Source organism: Oncorhynchus kisutch, linkage group LG10 (genome assembly GCF_002021735.2).
Source record: "Oncorhynchus kisutch isolate 150728-3 linkage group LG10, Okis_V2, whole genome shotgun sequence".
NCBI classification, from domain to species: domain Eukaryota; kingdom Metazoa; phylum Chordata; class Actinopteri; order Salmoniformes; family Salmonidae; genus Oncorhynchus; species Oncorhynchus kisutch.
The window spans coordinates 68449106-68467928 of record NC_034183.2 but is presented as its reverse complement, the minus strand read 5'-3'; the positions used below and the strand labels follow the sequence as shown (position 1 = coordinate 68467928).

The following is an 18823-nucleotide window of genomic DNA, read 5'->3' as shown; positions in this document are numbered from 1 at the left end:
CTAATATAGCACACCCACTCCAGTCCTTTCCCAGGAGCCTGTCTGATCCAAGCTGCATCAATGTTTCCACCAAAGCCGTTATATGTACTGGTCAGTTTGTGGGAATCCTGATGCTTTTTAACCACTGGTCCAGACTCAGTTAGTGTCTGACCCTGGACAGCTGTGGAAATGAAATACCCCAAACTTTAGAATGCAAACATTCATACACATGAACAGTGATGTCTTTAAACATGTCAATATTCATCATTTTCTGAAAAATTACTGAAAATGATGGAACATTCATTCTAGTGAACACAGAATATTGTAACTTACTTTTTACAAACACCACCATGAGTACTAAACTCCAGACAGTCCTCATTGTTCAGTGATAGTCAGGTTATATGCCGTGCTTGCTACCGAATCAATCCACACTGCCTATAATGAGAAGGCTGAGTGTCTGATTATAAAGGGATAAACGAGAGGGAGACTTTGCATAGACCGCCCTCTAGAGGTTTAAATATCCTGACAGGGAGAGATCTGCTCTATTCCTTTATTCTCTCTCCTCCCTGTCCTTTGTTCTTCTCTCTGTAGTTCAGATTCTACTTATGAGACGTGTTGACTATAATGGCTTTAGTATGATGTGTTGACTATAATGGCTTTAGTATGATGTGTTGACTATAATGGCTTTAGTATGATTTATGGCTTTAGTATGGCTTTAGTATGATTTATGGCTTTAGTATGATGTGTTGACTATAATGGCTTTAGTATGATGTGTTGACTATAATGGCTTTAGTATGATGTGTTGACTATAATGGCTTTAGTATGATGTGTTGACTATAATGGCTTTAGTATGATGTGTTGACTATAATGGCTTTAGTATGATGTGTTGACTATAATGGCTTTAGTATGATTTATGGCTTTAGTATGGCTTTAGTATGTTGAAGATCAGCAACACAGGGACAAAAGTTCTGCATGGTTTTAATGCTTTTGGTAAGGTTAAGTAATTCATTTGCATTTTATTGCATGACATAAGTATTTGATACATCAGAAAAGCAGAACTTAATATTTGGTACAGAAACCTTTGTTTGCAATTACAGAGACCATAAGTTTCCTGTAGTTCTTGACCAGGTTTTCAAACACTGCAGCAGGGATTTTGGCCCACTCCTCCATACAGACCTTCTCCAGATCCTTCAGGTTTCGGGGCTGTCACTGGGCATCATCCAGATGTTTATCAAATAGACAAGTTGACATGATCACATGCAAACATAGTTAATGATCACCCTGCTCATTGCACATATAATAATGTGGAATTTATCAAGTTGTTCAAAACTGTATTGTCTTTCTTTTTCTTTGAGTCAACTACTCACCACATGTTATGCACTTCAGCGCTAGCTAGCTGTATCTTATGCTTTCAGTACTATATATTTTTATTTTTTTATTTCACCTTTATTTAACCAGGTAGGCTAGTTGAGAACAAGTTCTCATTTACAACTGCGACCTGGCCAAGATAAAGCAAAGCAGTGTGACACTGTCATGCGTAGGTGTAATAGGTGGCAGGGAAGTCAGGCGCAGGAGAGTCAAATGGAGTGTAAAATGGAGTCTTTTAATAAAGTCCACGGAGTATGCTCCATAACACTAAATGTACATAAACACACAAACATGGGTACGAGGACCCGACGCGCACCTATACAACAATCACACTACACTGACAATAAAACAATCTCTGACAAAGACATGAGGGGAAACAGAGGGTTAAATACACAATGGGTAATGAATGGGATTGAAAACAGGTGTGTGGGAAGACAAGACAAAACCAATGGAAAATGAAAAAAGGATCAATGATGGCTAGAAGACCGGTGATGTCGAACGCCGAGCACCGCCCGAACAAGGAGAGGCAACGACTTCGGTAGAAGTCGTGACAGACACAAACAACAACAGAGTTACACATGGAATAAACAAGTGTACAGTCAATAACACAATAAAAAAGTCTATATACAGTGTGTGCAAATGGCGTAAGGAGGTAAGACAATAAATAGGCCATAGTAGCGAAGTAATTACAATTTAGCAAATGAACACTGGAGTGATAGATGAGCAGATGATGATGTGCAAGTAGAAATACTGGTGTGCAAAAGAGCAGAAAAGTAAATAAAAACAATATGGTGATGAGGTAGGTAGATTGGGTGGGCTATTTACAGATGGGCTATGTACAGCTGCAGCGATCGGTTAGCTGCTCAGATAGCTGATGTTTAAAGTTAGTGAGGGAAATAAAAGTCTCTAGCTTCAGCGATTTTTGCAATTCGTTCCAGTCATTGGCAGCAGAGAACTGTAAGGAAAGGCGGCCAAATGAGGTGTTGGCTTTGGGGATGACCAGTGAGATTGTCACGTTCTGACCTTTATTTCCTGTGTTTTGTATTTAGTTAGTATGGTCAGGGCGTGAGTTGGGTGGGTAGTCTATGTTTGATTTTCTATGATTTGGGTTTTTCTATGTTTCGGCCTAGTATGGTTCTCAATCAGAGGCAGGTGTCATTAGTTGTCTCTGATTGAGAATCATACTTAGGTAGCCTGGGTGTCACTGTGTGTTTGTGGGTGATTGTTCCTGTCTTTGTGTTTTGTACCAGATGGGACTGTTTTAGGTTTTCTCACATTTGTTGTTTTTGTTAGTTATCTCATGTGTAGTTTCTTTATCAATTAAAGAATATGAATAACCACCACGCTGCGCTTTGGTCCGCCTCTCCTTCAGATGAAGAGAACCATTACAGAGATATACCTGCTGAAGTGCGTGCTATGGGTGGGTGTTGTTATTGTGACCAGTGAGCTGAGATAATGCGGCGCTTTACCTAGCATAGACTTATAGATGACCTGGAGCCAGTGGGTCTGGCGGCGAATATGTAGCGAGGGCCATCCGACTAGAGCATACAGGTCGCAGTGGTGGGTGGTATAAGGGGCTTTGGTGACAAAACTGATGGCACTGTGATCGACTGCATCCAGTTTGCTGGGTAGAGTATTGGAAGCTATTTTGTGAATGACATCGCCGCATTCTAGGATCGGTAGGATAGTCAGTTTTACAAGGGTATGTTTGGCGATGGTGGCTTTGTGGCGAAATAGGAAGCAGATTCTAGATTCAATTTTGGATTGGAGATGTTTAATATGAGTCTGGAAGGAGGGTTTACAGTCTCTCCAGACTCCTCGGTATTTGTAGTTGTTCACATATTCTAAGTCAGAACCGTCCAGAGTAGTGATGTTGGTCGGGCGGGTGGGTGTGGGCAGCGAATGGTTGAAAAGCATGCATTTGGTCTTACTAGCGTTTAAGAGCAGTTGAAGGAGACGGAAGGAGTGTGGTATGGCACTGAATCTCGTTTGGAGGATAGTTAACTTCTTACGGATCGGTAGGGCGCTGGTGGCAAATTCAAAATAAAAAATTATAATATTAAATATTCATATAAATACAAGTGTCATACATGATTCGTTAGCTTAGAATCTTGATAATCTAACAGCGTAAAGCCTTTTAGTCAGATTACTAAAAGGCTTTACGGCGAAAGCATAGCATTCGATTGTCTGAGGTCAGCACCCCCACATTAGCATAACCTACAAACCAGCACAGGTGTCACAAAATAACAAATAGCGATAAAATAAGGCACTTACTTACAAGATGCATACAAAGGATCCCAAGAAGTTACCATCAAAGTTTGTCCAAACAACTCAAACGATGTTTATTATTAATCCTCAAGATGTCTAATATCTAAATAAACAATAATATTTCAACCAGAGAGAACTATGTCCAATACCAAAGCAAAAGAAGGCAACGCGCGCCCTCGTTCAAGTGCGCAAAAAGCCAATACACTATCCACGGAAAAACAAGTACTTCTCCATTTTTCAGAAAAACAAGCCTAAAACCTTGTATAAAGGCTAAAGGCTATCAAAACTGGTCGTCTAGTGCGTTGGGGACAGAGAATAAAAGGAGCAGATTCATGGTGTGGTAGAATAGATTCAGGGAATAATGTACAGACAAGGGTATGTTGGGGTGCGGATACAGTGGAGGTAAACCCAGGCACTGAGTGATGATAAAAGAGGTTACATCTCTGGACTCGCTAGTTATGCTGGGTGAAGTCACCTTATGTGTGGGAGGTGGGACAAAAGAGGTATCTGAGGCATTTTGAGTGGGACTAGGGGCTCCGCAGTAAACTAAAACAATAATGACTATCCTAAACAACAGTATACAAGGCATATTGACATTTGAGAGAGACATAAAGCGAGGCATAAAGCAATCACAGGTGTGTATTGGGAGAGCTAGCTAAGACAACAATGGGTAAGACAACAGCTAATCAGCTAAGACAACAACAACAGGTAAAATGGCAATGAATGGGCAGAGAGGGTCGGTTAACTACACACAGGGCCTGAGTTCGAGGCTGGGGCCGACAGATAAACAAAAATAAACAAAATGGAGTACCGTGATTAACTGGAGAATAAGATTCATTCTCTGATCCTTTGATTGGGTGGACAATGTGTCAGTTCATGCCGCATGATCTCTGATAGGTTGGAGGACATAAGTAAGTAAATCAGTTGTAATTACAGGGTGGATATGACAGCAGCCAGGGAAAACACTGGAGTGGATTGGGATCATCTGGGGTGGTGGATCCATCATCTCTGTAGCCTCTTTTAAGAGCAGATTCACCATCTCCAGAGACAGTAGTAATGTACTGTACTTAGACATCACCAGTCTGCAGGCTGAGGACACAGCTGTGTATTATTGTGCTCGCTACCCACAGAGATAGAAACCAGCACCAGACCTGTACAAAAAATCACCAACCCAATAAACGGTTGGAGTTATATGTACCCACCAGGAGTGGACGATCTTAGCCTTTACATGAAATACATCCTACTATGATCTGATGACTGTATGAACTATATGTAGTATCAGTCTCTAGTCATAACGTAGGACTACTATAGGATAAGGACAGATATAGAAATGATGATGCAATACCCTCACTATTAAACATGTATTAAAATGTTATTCAAATATTGTGTTATTGATTATTGAGCACGAGAGATGTAAGAAACATGTTTCTCTGTTCGATGGTAGACAGTGTGTGTCTGGTTACTGACAGACAGAGTTTTTGCAGTGATGAAGGTTGTCTGTGACTGTGTGTGTGGCTGCCTTTCAGAGCTGGTCATTGATATACAGTTCATAGCAGAGGAGCTTATTTGCATATTAGAGAAGAGTCAATATTGAGGGTCTAGGATCCAGAATATCCAACATATACATATGCTGTACAGTTTTCCATACAAGCATCACTAACTTTACAATGCGTACAGTAGGAAACTAAGTGATCAACATTAGATACAACCTATTCTACAGTGATCATGGAGGATTTAGAAGTTTTCTCCAGGGGGACCACAGACAGAGAGTATTAATAAATTAGCTATCTACTACGTCAGGAGACAGCAGAACAAAATGCCACCTAACCCACAGCAGCACTACCATAGAGTTCATGGTCAGATTTTCTAGGGCAGATAGTTAGTAAGCTTGATGTGTCATTCACCACAGATATTTGGAACATGAACCATTCTGCAAATCTAGGTTAGCAAGAGATAGTGTTAAATGAGAGAGGAGGGTGCTGTGGTTGAAGGAGGGGTATACATTCTCTTCTTCATAAAGCATCAATTTGTTGCTGTGGAAGATATACAGTGTATGAGAGGAAGAGGCAATAGTAGAGATACCCGATGAAACTAGTTCAGCTCAACATTATTAATGCCATTTTGAAAATCATGGCGGGAAGATTTTACATGACTGAAGTGCAGATAGATTTAGGTGAAGCTGACATAGAGATGGATCAGTATGGTGTTGTTGAAGGGGAAGAGGAGGGAGAAGGGGATGAGGAGAGAGATCGTGGATGTTCAGGCCCGGCCCAGATGACACCAGTGGGCTCTAAGACACATGGGAGCACAGATTAAAGACTAATTCTGTTGCTCTGCGTTCAACAAAATCTAGAGTTTGTACCATATGCTTTCAGAAAATATAAATGGTTTACCATGAGTAAAACATGACCATTAAAGCTGTCATTTTAGTGACCTTGAAATCAGAATGGTACAAAAGCCTTTATTTCCCCGTTTAAGGCCTTTTCTCATTTGGGAAAAAGTCTGTCCTCCATCCTCTCTCCCCTGTGACCCAGAAACCGTTATGTGGTTGAGGAGAGTGTAAATGTGTTAGTGGTCGAACAGAAGTGTGTTCTCCCCTCCTTGATAGCCACCTTTAATCGAGGATAGCCATGTGTAATACTACCTGAGTCCTTCGCTGAAGAGTTTTGACATCTGCCACACCCCCTTTGAAATAGTTGTTGTTTTCTAGAATTTAATAAACTAAATGATATGTTACTTTTTCCATTATCCTATAAAATATCTTGCACAACTAGTTAAATTAGTTGTATCACTTTTCAGCTTTATTTAGGGATTCCAACCATGTAAAAGTAATTTACCTGATGATGCACGAGTGGAGAGTCTCATTTCATACAAGCACATTTTCGTCCACGTTCCTTCTCCTCGCTGCCTCTTCTCGATTACCCAAAACAAGAATGACCCACTTTGTGTCTGTTGCCAAATGTTGCTTTGTTATTAAATAAAACACATTTTTACAATTCATAGGTTGTTGTTTAAGCGTTGTGAACCATTTCAATATGTTCTGTAATATGCTGGATGCACAGGCTTTTGTACTAGCCTTACACCAACACATTGGACAACAAAGTCAAGGCCCTTAAGCAGTGTCAACTCTAGCCTTTTGGGGACAAAATAATATCTAGACATCTCACAGCCCTATTCATGAAGCATAGACAGTGTTTATGCTTCTCATAGCATATGGTTGTTTACCCCAGCTGTTTGCAGAGGAGGGTTAGTGAAGTGTGTCAGGGGAGAACAACAGTGTGTACATGTTTCACATCCTGTCTGAGGGTTTTTTGTACAGATCCACCACACATTCACATCACTGTGTCCAGCGTGCACAGTAATACACAGCAGAGTCCTCTGCCTTCAGTCCAGACAGTTTCAGATGTGTCATGCTCACTGAGCTGTCTTTGGTCAGTTCAATCCGTCCCTCCAGGGATTTGGCATAGCCCACTGCTCCAGTATTGGTGTTGATCCAGCCCATCCATTCCAATGGTTTCCCTGTAGGTTGGTGAATACAGTTCATACCAGAGCTTGTAAAGGTGTACTCAGTTGAGAGTTTCTCCGCTCTGCTGCCAGTTAGATTCTCTGAGGGGTTTTTGTACAGATCCTCCACTCACTCACACCACTGTGTCTCTTGCACAGTAATACACAGCAGAGTCCTCTGCTCTCAGACCAGACAGCTTCAGATACACCATGCTGTTAGAATTGTCTCTGGTGACTTCTATCCGTCCTTCAACACTTTTTGCATATACAGTTCCACTAGCATCATTCCATATAATGCCTATCCATTCAAGTGCTCTTCCTTCAGGTTGACGTATCCAGGCCATGTTGTAGCTACTAAAGGTAAAGCCAGATCCCTTACAGGAGAGGCTGAGAGGTTCTGCAGGCTTTTTCAGGACTGGACTGGAGGGAATGTCCTCCAGACTCTGACTATACACCCCTAATAGAGAAAAGAGAAGGAAGACAATAGATCACTAATATGTTAACTCAATGGATATTGTAATTATCTGGGAAACGTAACACACTTTGTTCCAATAAATTGCTAGATTATTGAGTACATACTACAGAGGCCCAGCAAGACCAGGAGGAGGTGTAGTTTGCCTGTCATCTTTTCAGGATGGAAGACAATTAATCTATGAGAGGAAACATCACATAAGTACACAGACTTGGGAGTCAGAATTTGCATGACATCCATGGTTGGTTGATAGCATGTCACATGCATATAAAAGGGTTTCAAGGCAATTCATTCTAAGACAAAGACAGACATCATCAGCAAACATGTTCTGTATTGTTTAAACAGTAAAGTACCTTTTTTTCAAATCTCTCAAACAAACATTGATTCATGCATTAAGAAGTTATGAAATACTTTTTATTAAATCATATTACATTTTTATATTTCCCACAACAATATCACCAACACATTCATACAAGTGGCCCCTGTACAAGTATGTTGTCTCATACGTTTTCTGAAAAGTTTTGAATCCGGCCTATTTCCCTTGACACAACTTTCATCACCGTAATCTTTTCTCTCTATATGTTCAATAAAGTCAGAAAATACCTTACAAATGTTTGTTTTTTAAACAACACACACAAAAAAAACAATAATGAACAATTCACATCCTGAAGTATGGTATGCTAAAATGCAATTCTAAACAAACAAATAAATGGCTAAACATCACTTGATTACTTTTCCAAATCATGTGTCATTTTCTCCCACATCTGCAGTACATCACTGTTTTGTGTTTTTATATATATGTTACTGCACTTTTACAATGATACTGTTCATTGTTTTTTTTAGGGTTAATCAAGATACTATTTCAGGGAAATGGCTTGATCTGAGTGCAGGTGCATCCTGGGTAGAAGTCATGCTTTGGTAGCTTTGAACTATTGCACAAAACACTCATTTTGATAGACCAGCCTTATAAAACAAGTTCTTAAACTCTCACCCCTATATACAATTATAATGAAGACATAGTAAAGTATTTAGGGCAACAGCTATGAGAAACCAAAATAGAGCAATTTGTTATTTTAGTTAAGGACTCATTGTTCAATGCAATTCTTGAAAAGTGTGTTATATTTATTACAAACACAAACCATGAATATGGTGTGTCAATAACATTGTGTGTGATGAGTAGCAGTGAATTATTGAAAATATTAAATTATATAAGTAATACAACTGTTAGCAAGGTCTATAATATAAATGAAATAGTGATTCAATGGTCTGATTCTTTGATCCATCTCACCATTTATTCAAACCAAATGCTAATCGTGTCCATGTGGTTGAAACATTGTATGGTTACCACACACCAGCTGACTCATGCAAAAAGACAGTTTCTCCTCAGCTGAAACAATGTAGTGAGAATTAGATCATGAAAGTGTATAGGAACAGTCCCTGGGCTACTTAACTGCTTTAACTGTCTATCTGAATCATCAGAGATGCTAAACTGGGACCTGAAACACCCAGGTGACAGACTGGAGTTCACCAAGCGTGGTGCCACACAGCTGTGAGGGTCACAGAGGGTAAGAGAGATGGGTGGGGTGTGTGAGAGAAACAGACACAACTGATAAAAGCAGAGCAGGACCGGTGTGGAACAAAAACAACTTTTGACCTCTGTCATTGCCAACAAAGGGTATATAACAAAGTATTGATATAAACTTTTGTTATTGACCAAATACTTATTTTCCACCATAATTTGCAAATAAATTAATTAAAAATCCTACAATGTGATTTTCTGGATTTTTTTTCTCATTTTGTCTGTCATAGTTGAAGTGTACATATGATGAAAATTACAGGCCTCTCATCTTTTTAAGTGGGAGAACTTGCACAATTGGTGGCTGACTAAATACTTTTTTTCCCCACTGTAAATGTACCAGCATGTTTAGGTTAGCTGCCTATAGACAATCAGAATGTCAATGTATGTGTTCCTTAGGTGTCAGCACTCTCACACTCTGTGCTTGGTAGAGGTGGTAGCTTTTTGTCATGGACTGTATCATTGTGACCTGCTATATGGCACAGTGGTTTAACCCTATACAAACCCCCCACCACTCTGTGCAGGGCCAAAGCTGGAATAAACATTTCACAACAACCACAACATGATCTATTGGTTTTGATCTCATGAACAGAATGTCAAATGATGTTTTGCTACATATTATTAAATCTTGATTAGTTTGGACTTTCAGCTTTTGCTCTGTCAGGCATTTTGACTATAACAATGATCAAAGCACCTTACTAAGGTCATTTCTTTACACAGTACATTTTTTTGTCATTATTGAAAGTAGAAAATATTTTTTTTCGCTTAAAATGAACACATTCTGTTGTCAGAATCCAATAATTGGATAATTGGAGTAGCTGTTTTAGCCAGTAAAGTTAATCCTGTCAGATATTATAATCTAAATGTATATGAAGAAATGCCAATCCATTCTCACCGGCCATCATGGCTAAAGGATAGACTGCACAGATCAGAATGGATAATCATACAACTTAAAGAGTGAGATACGCAGCATCTCTTTAGGTTGTAAAATACATGTTATTTGCACAACAGGAATATAAATGTGTTCTTGAACGTAGCCCTAGATGACAGTGTTTAGCTGGTTTACAAGAGCTGCTGTTCTCAAGCTCCCTGTAGTTGTTAGCAGAAGTAGCCTCATGCACTGAATACAGGTGTTGCAGTTGATGGCAGCTCTGATGCCCTGGCAACCTGCTAGTCTCCAGTAGTTGTAATGTTCTGCTTTCTTTTCTTAGTCAACATTGTGTTTTTTATCTTTGTGTTCTTGAATGTATCCCTGTTTCTTTGTATTCCTGAACGTAGCCCTGTCTTTCATTTTTGTTCATTGATTTCACCTGTGTTCGTTTCTCACCTGGTCTCATCAGCTCCCTATTTAGTTCAGTTCTTTCTGTTTGTATTGTTTGTTTTTGACTGCCTACCTGTGCTTGACCTGTGCTTACCTGTGACCATGATACCTGTCTTCTGCTAAGGCATAATAAACATCTTGTAAGGGATTTCTTCCATTGACGGAGAGGCGGACCAAAGCGCAGCGTGGTTATTTTGATTCATGTTTTAATAAATCACTTCACATGAACAAACTAACAAAAACAAGAAAAATGAAAACCTAAACAGTCCTATCTGGTGCAGAGACAGAGACAGGAACAATCACCCACAAACACACAGTGACACCCAGGCTACCTAAGTATGATTCTCAATCAGAGACAACTAATGACACCTGCCTCTGATTGAGAACCATACTAGGCCGAAACATAGAAATACCCAAATCATAGAAAAAAAAACATAGACTGCCCACCCCAACTCACGCCCTGACCATACTAAATAATGACAAAACAAAGGAAATAAAGGTCAGAACGTGACACATCTGATGTGCTCTGCGTGTGAATCTACACCTTTTTCTCCCTGAGTATTCATTACAGTAGTATTTACACACATAGAAAGTGACCTGTATCTAAGTCAGTGGTTCACAACTGTGATGGGATATACAATTCTCTGGCACACGTAAAATGTCCCTATTAATTAATTAATTTAGTTGTAATGATCACATCTGATCCATTCTGAAAATCATCTATTTTATGTGACAAACATTTGTGTCAATAAATTATATAGGGTTTATTTTAAATATGTTAATAGTTTTCATAGTTTCTTACTCTTGAGCGTTAATTTGTCTTTAAGAGTCGATTGGTCCGGGGTTAATTAACATTACAATAAAAAAATGTATCTGTCATTGTAATCTGTCAGTTGAATTTTTAATTAATTAATCATTTTTTTATGGGCTGCCTTTGGCATCTGCGGTGGAAAGGCGCGGAGCTACAGCGCTGTTTGCCAGACCAGGAGACATCTAGAAAGTCTGTCTTCTCATGAAAATATGCAGTGTCTGAATGGATTGGCCAACAAGATGAGACTCTCACAAACACAATGGTGTTCTCAGTTTTGTCCTACAATCCCCACGAGTATCATAAAGGTAACACGGTACGGGTTTAAAAAAGGATGAAAATCCTGAGCTTTCTCATATCTCCTAGATATAGGACAGACAATTCAAAACCAGATTTATTTTGATAGATGTGTATGTTTTGCCATTTATAAATGTGTTATTCAATGCATTTCTGCAGACTTGCAGTAAAGGCCAAATTCAATATTTTATCAAATACTGTAATTTGTTTATATATTTTTGTTGAATCCTAAAGGAGTCCTAAAATTCAAAATCAAATAGATAAATGATCCATGTATTGACCATCTTTAAACAATGACATATGTTAACTTAGTGGAACCCTCCTTTGTTACGTGCCCCTCAACAGCCTGAGGGCACTGGACTTGAAACAACATTACAGATGTAACCATGTTCCATTTAATGTATCATCTGACCGCCACTAGAGCTCCCAAGTCACAACTCCATGTGCATTCATTTTTTGAGTGTTCCATTTTTAAAATCCAAATCAGGAAATGTTTCAAAGCACACCTGAGAGTTTCTCAACTCACACCAGTGTGCGGCGGCACGTCGAGTGGGAACCATTGATCTAAGTTACCAAATAATCAACAACTATAATAATCATCATCAAAGCACTGAAATATACAGTATATATGTGTGTGCTGGTGTGGATGTGTGGGTGTGTTGCTTTGGTACATGCAGTGTTTCTCTTCTTTCAAAGAAGTGGCCCTGGCAGTTGCTGGACAGTTTCAGTGCCACGGGTGTGGTATCAAGGGGATAAAGAGAGAGGATGCTGCTTTTGCATGACACTATTATTAGACAAGTTAGAGAACCAAGAAACCACCTCAGATCAACTGATAACAGAATGTTGAAGTCTTAGTTGAATATTACAGATATAGCCTAACGTTGTTTTAATCTGTACTGGGAGGGAATACAGCTGTATATTGGCTCCATAGATAACTGCCAAGCAGAAACACTTCAGTAGGCAATGTCTTTTTATTTGACCTTTATTTAACTAGGCATGTCAGTTAAGAACAAATTCTTATTTACAATGACGTCCTAGGAACAGTGGGTTAACTGCCTTGTTCAGGGGCAGAATAAACGTTACTGGTCCAACGCTCTAACCAAAAGGCTATCTGCCGCCCCAAACACAATATAGGATGTGTCCTTCTCCCAGCATTAGCATCCAGTGGATGTGTCAGTAAAATGACAACGACTAGCTAAAAGTTAGACTTCCTTAAAGTGAAAAAAGACACAGACTTCACAGGATACTCTTATATTTAAAGATACTGTTCAATAGAAATCAATTAATGAAAAATAACATATCACTACAATGCTTGTATAATAGTGAGAACACCAATACTAATCAATCATAATCAATAATATATAGGATATATACATAACATTATTACTGAAGAACACTACTCCATAACCATCCCAGACCATTTTCTTTCTAATCTAGACACATCTATCTCTTTAGTCCATCATGTGTCCTTCACTGCTTCATCTGAAAGGAGGCAGAGACAGATACTGGTTATTACAGTAAACAGACAAACAAACACTTGATACCTTATTCTTTCATTTAAAATCGTGACCTTTCAGCTGCCAATGGCCTTCATCAGAAGTCTACAATCACATAAAATAAGTGATGTTTGTACCTTGACCAGGCTGAGTACTGTGCTGTAGGTGAGGGAGAGAAGGAAGAGGATGATGAAGGAGGAGGTGGTGGACCACAGGCTGCTGAACTCATCCTCAAAGTTGTCCGTGCAGCTCAGAGCGAAGCCCGCCTCAGGTTCAGTCAGTAGGATGTTCGCTGAGTACAGGGAGAGAGACAGGTGGTGAGGAACGGACATACACTTGTGTCTGCGTGTGTGTGTTCATGTGTGTCTGCTTATTCGTGTGTGTGTCTGTATATTCATGTGTTCATGTGTATTGTACACCTGTATTAGTCTTCATCATAATTTGAGCTACATGAGCTAATTATATGTACACACACAGACACACACATCAACACACAAAGAACACATGAAACTGACCTGCGCAGACTTATATCTTGTCCAAATATTAACATGCACACCCACTCACATTATATCAAGCTACACCTAAACACTAAATAGTACATCCATGACCACCTTACTGGGGGCATAGTGCTTCTACAGTACAGCTCTTCAGCACTGTTGTGTATTTTCATGCCAAAAAACAATTGTCTTCATTTTGTTTTATATTTACAATAGACCAGTATATTTTCTAAGACATGAAGTAATTGATATACGAACACCAAACCATGTGATCTCATATGCGGTATTGTTTATTAGCAAGCCTCCACATTAGGAAGACACATTGAACAATGACAAAGGACAACAATGGCAACACAAGACTGTGCAATAGGACAGAAATCTTATAACACAGTAGACTGGACAATATCACATTAGACAATATACACGTCTACAGTCAACAAAACAATGACAAACAATGACAGCACTAACATGTTAACTTTAACAACAGGGGTGTTCTAATTGACTATTCTGACCCACAGAGGAGTCAATAAGGAGACACAACGACACAACACACACATATTAATATCACATGTCTTCACATGAGTTACCCAAGGACTTCGACACACTCCTCCCCTGAGGTGTGGTATTGTTGTCCGAGCCGAGGTGCTTGACGGCGCATGTGAAAACCGAGTTTCCCTCCCACTCCTTCTTGGTGGTGGTGAAGACGCTGGTGACAGAATAGTTGCCTTTCTGGGTTTTCTGAGGAGGACTGGTGACCCCCTCCTGGTAATCACCGCTGTTCACCTTCCATATGATGTAGACGTCACAGAGAGACGGGCTGACCACCAGGCACACCAGAGTCACAATCTCCTTCTCCCTGGTGTCTTCCTCCGGGAGAATGTGGACGGACACAGAAGGGGCTTCACCTGCAAGAGGATTGATTTTAAGACGAAACGTTACACTCATGTAAGTGTAGGTACGTATGAAAACCAGTATGTGAATATCAGTTTAAAATCCACCCTAGTGGTCCTTAACCCTGGTTCTGGAGCAACACAGGGGTGTGCAGGTTTTTTTTCTAGTCCAGCGCTAACACACCTGATTCAACTAAGCAAAGATTATGATTAGTTAATTAGTTGATTGGTTGATTTGCTGACTCAGGTGTGTTAGCGTTGGGCTGGAGCAAATGTCTGCACATTTCCACCCGCTCCAGAACCTGAAGCATGTGACCACTAATCACAACCACATTGAGATGTTTCAGTGACCTACTTCCTTTGTTAAAGCTGAGGTCCTGAATGACCGGTGTGTCTTCACCTCTCTTCATGGCAGAACACTGGACTTTGTTCACATTGGTCCACCTTGTCTGGTCTATGGTCAGAGTACTGACCCTGCTGTTCAGGTTGCCCTTTGATTCAATAGGTTTCAGATCAATGTGAGCTGTCTGTTTATCTCCGTTGATGTGCCAGGTGATGTTGGTACCAGACACTGTGTCCTGGTCTGTACCACTGATGACACAGTCCAGCACTGCTTGGTTGTCTATGAACACCTTTTTCACACTCGGTGGGTTCAGAGTCACCGTCAGTGGTTCTGAAAGGGGAGAGAAGCAGTGGGAAAGCAGGACATGTTGATGTTCCTGATGAGGAACTACACTACATATTAGAGATCCTGTATGTGAACATGACATCAATTGTAGTATAGTCTACTCCTATGTACAGACCTGTTTTGGAGATCGTCTCGGTGGTGGGTTGTCCCTGGTGCTGCACCACACAGCTGTACTTGACCTTGTTGTTCCAGTCAGTGTTGGTGACCTTCAGCAGACTGCTGGCTGAGTAGAGGCCTGATGGCTGTCGGCCTACAGTAGGGGTCTGGCCCTCCACCTCCATGTCATTCTTCTTCCAGGTGACAGTGACTTCGTTTGGGGAGAAATCTTCAATCATACACATCAAGTACTGGGTGGTGCCAATGGGTGCAGACAGCAAAGACACTGTTGGAAGCTTTGAGACTGAGTAGTGGGAGGTAAAAAAAAATGTCTGCAAGTTAGTTTAACCACTGATATTTTAAAGACATCCAGGGTTAATGCCAAGTATCATTTTATAATCAGGTTTTCTAAACAGAAATAGTTTACATCACAAACATTCAAATGCAATCTTTAGAACTTCATAGAGAAATACAATATAATGTCCACATCTTACTTGGTCTATTGATGACTGCTGTCTTCGCACCTCCAGGATGATCCACAGAACAACTGAAAGACTTAGAGTTTTCCCAGACATTCTTAGCCACGCGGAGCTGACTGACTCCTGTGTAGGTTCCCCCGCTCTGGACTGCTGGGTACTGGACAAAGTCCGTCAGCGCTTTCCCACTGGCGTCTGTCCATTTGAAGGTGTGTGAGGAAGGCGAGAAGCCTTTAGCGATACAACCGAGACTGTAGATGTCGTTAGAAGGGGTTCCACAGTTCATAAGAGTGAGTAGAGTAGAGGGGGCTGTGGCTCCTGCAAGAAAGAAAGATTGAAATAGAGAAAGGTATCACTTGATTTGAATGTACAGAAATGACCAGGTAACTACTAGGGAATACCATGGTAAAATAGTCATTACACAGTTGTAACCTAATAACTAGTATTTAATTTAATCTGGCACTATAAGGCACCATTTCATTCCATGTAGTTGGTTGTCTTGTATTCTCTGATGTGTAACGACCACTACATGTCTAGTTTTATTAGTTGTATGTACAGGATAGGATACAAATACACAATCAAAAAAAACGTACTTTCAGGTTCCTTCTCAACAATGCAACAACAATAAGAAATACTAAAAGATAAGAATATGAACATAAAGTAACTGGCTCAGTAGAATAGAATAAACATTTTAGAAAAGGTATAATACAGGAAGGTACATTTAAATACACATTAACACATTAAATTGCAGACACATTTACCAGTGAAAACAGAACTGTAAAATAAAACAATGTTCCTCTAATAAAACATTTAAATGTAATTATTTATATTGATTAAGGTGATACAAATGAACAGTCAATTCAATATAGGCTGAGATGGAGTCTTATTCTTATACCCTATAATCGGTTTATGTGTTAGACTCCCATATGAATAGCCTACATTTTCATTTTCACATAGTCATTTTTGACCTAAAGCAAAGCCTACATAATCATCTAATTAAACATGAATCGCAAAAAGTGAAAGACGTATGTGGAGAGATAAACAAACAATATACTGCCTTACCTAGGTGTGCTACACTAACAACATTATCCAAGTAATAATGTCTACTTTTCTCCATAAAACAATGATTATCTACAAACTGCAACAATTTGATTGCATTAATAAAACACTCAAAAACAATGGCTTACCTGACGAGACTGTGACCATTGTTCCTTTCCCCCAATAGTCAAAGTAGCTATACACAGTGTGACAAGGCCATATGCCAAGCAATACAACAACTACCCTCTTTACAGCAATCGGTTTCAACTATTCTTGATAACTCCATCACTAAACCAAAGTAAATTGGTTTGTAAAAAAAATCGGAATAGATGCCACATTCTAACAGTAGCACTTCGTCAACAATATGTTTTCACAATATGGATCATTTTCTGTTATTTTTTTCTGAGGAACAAATGGGTTTCTATTTATAAGACTTGAGGAAACAAACATTTGCATTATTCTACAACAGCAGAACCTAGAAAATGAGGAAATATTTGACTTTCAAGGAAATAAGCAAATTGAGGTAAACCATTTCTTTAGTGGACTATAAACAGGTCTATTCAATGACATTTTGAATCTGAAAAATGCAAAAGATATATGTTCTTTCTACACTCTACATAGAATGGGAAAATTAAACATTTGATGTATATTACATTTAAGTTTGCTTACCTGTTGAGACGGTGACTTGTGTCCCTTTACCCCAGTAGTCAAGAGCTTCACAATGCTCTGTCTCCATTCACTGCCTGTACAAAAACCCTGCACCTAAATAGGTCGCTTTAAAGTCATCATACTGAATCCAATAAACATTCAAATGAATGCAATATTGTAATACTATCATACACCTGATTCCATAAGGACAGATGTTGTGAATTCAGTTTGAATACCTTTTTCCTTTGAAGAATATTGTCCCAATCTTCAGGCAGATATAATGCAGGTTTTTGTACAGTCTCATTTCACAGTGCCCCCCAGCCCATCCCATATCACAGTGATATACCCCAGCACAAAAACATCTCCTTCACATCTCCGTAGGGATTCCATATGACTCTGCTCTGAGGTATAAGAAGCTAAAGAATCTTACATAATTATATTCTCTATGAGTTGGTGGATTAATCTTCAATGTTTGTGATTTTTGTTTCTGACAAAAGGTGTATCCATTGTCAATTTGTGACAGTTGTTTGCAAGTTTATGGATTTATGTTGTAGTATAAAACCCAACAGGCCAAAATCCTGTTTATGGTGAGGTTTCATCAGGTTTACCACCATTGTTGTGGAGGGTGTTCATTTCACCTGTTCAGTGTTGATGTGTCCATACAGGAGCAAAGGGTTTTTGTTACGATGTAATATCACTGTGGCCCCCATATAGTCACAGTGATACACACCATAACAAAAACCTCCCACCAGAACCACACACCTGCTCTATGAGGACAGCAACACATTCAGATGGTTGTGGATAGGTAATAATGCACACATCTATTATTTATTTTAATATATGTTAATATTTTAACCATCAGTTAATTAGAACATGTTACCTAAATCCTGTAGGTACAATGCTTTTTAACTGTAATAGACATGCATGAGCCTTCCTTATAATAAGGTTTATAATATTATCATTTTCAACTCATTCAAAGTAATTTATTAAGCATTAGAATGAATGGTTTAACCTTTAATAGTTGTTATTTAGTCAGCATCATTATGAATGGTTTAACCTTTAATAGTTGTTATTTACTCAGCATCATTATGAATGGTTTAACCTTTAATAGTTGTTATTTACTCAGCATCATTATGAATGGTTTAACCTTTAATAGTTGTTATTTACTCAGCATCATTATGAATGGTTTAACCTTTAATAGTTGTTATTTATTCAGCATCATTATGAATGGTTTAACCTTTAATAGTTGTTATTTACTCAGCATCATTATGAATGGTTTAACCTTTAATAGTTGTTATTTATTCAGCATCATTATGAATGGTTTAACCTTTAATAGTTGTTATTTACTCAGCATCATTATGAATGGTTTAACCTTTAATAGTTGTTATTTATTCAGCATCA

General features: G+C 39.1%; 1 protein-coding gene and 1 gene segment (V, D, J or C); both read right to left on the bottom strand.

Moving 5' to 3' along the window:
• Positions 1-18823, bottom strand: part of LOC109876272 (uncharacterized) — a 239151-nt gene that overhangs the window by 171960 nt on the left and 48368 nt on the right. The window lies entirely within an intron of this gene.
• On the bottom strand, positions 12786-17185 carry LOC109876247 (Ig mu chain C region membrane-bound form-like). The segment is given in 7 exon segments: positions 12786-13075; positions 13227-13381; positions 14174-14491; positions 14832-15149; positions 15280-15564; positions 15755-16054; positions 16924-17185. Coding segments are annotated over 7 exon segments (1407 nt in total).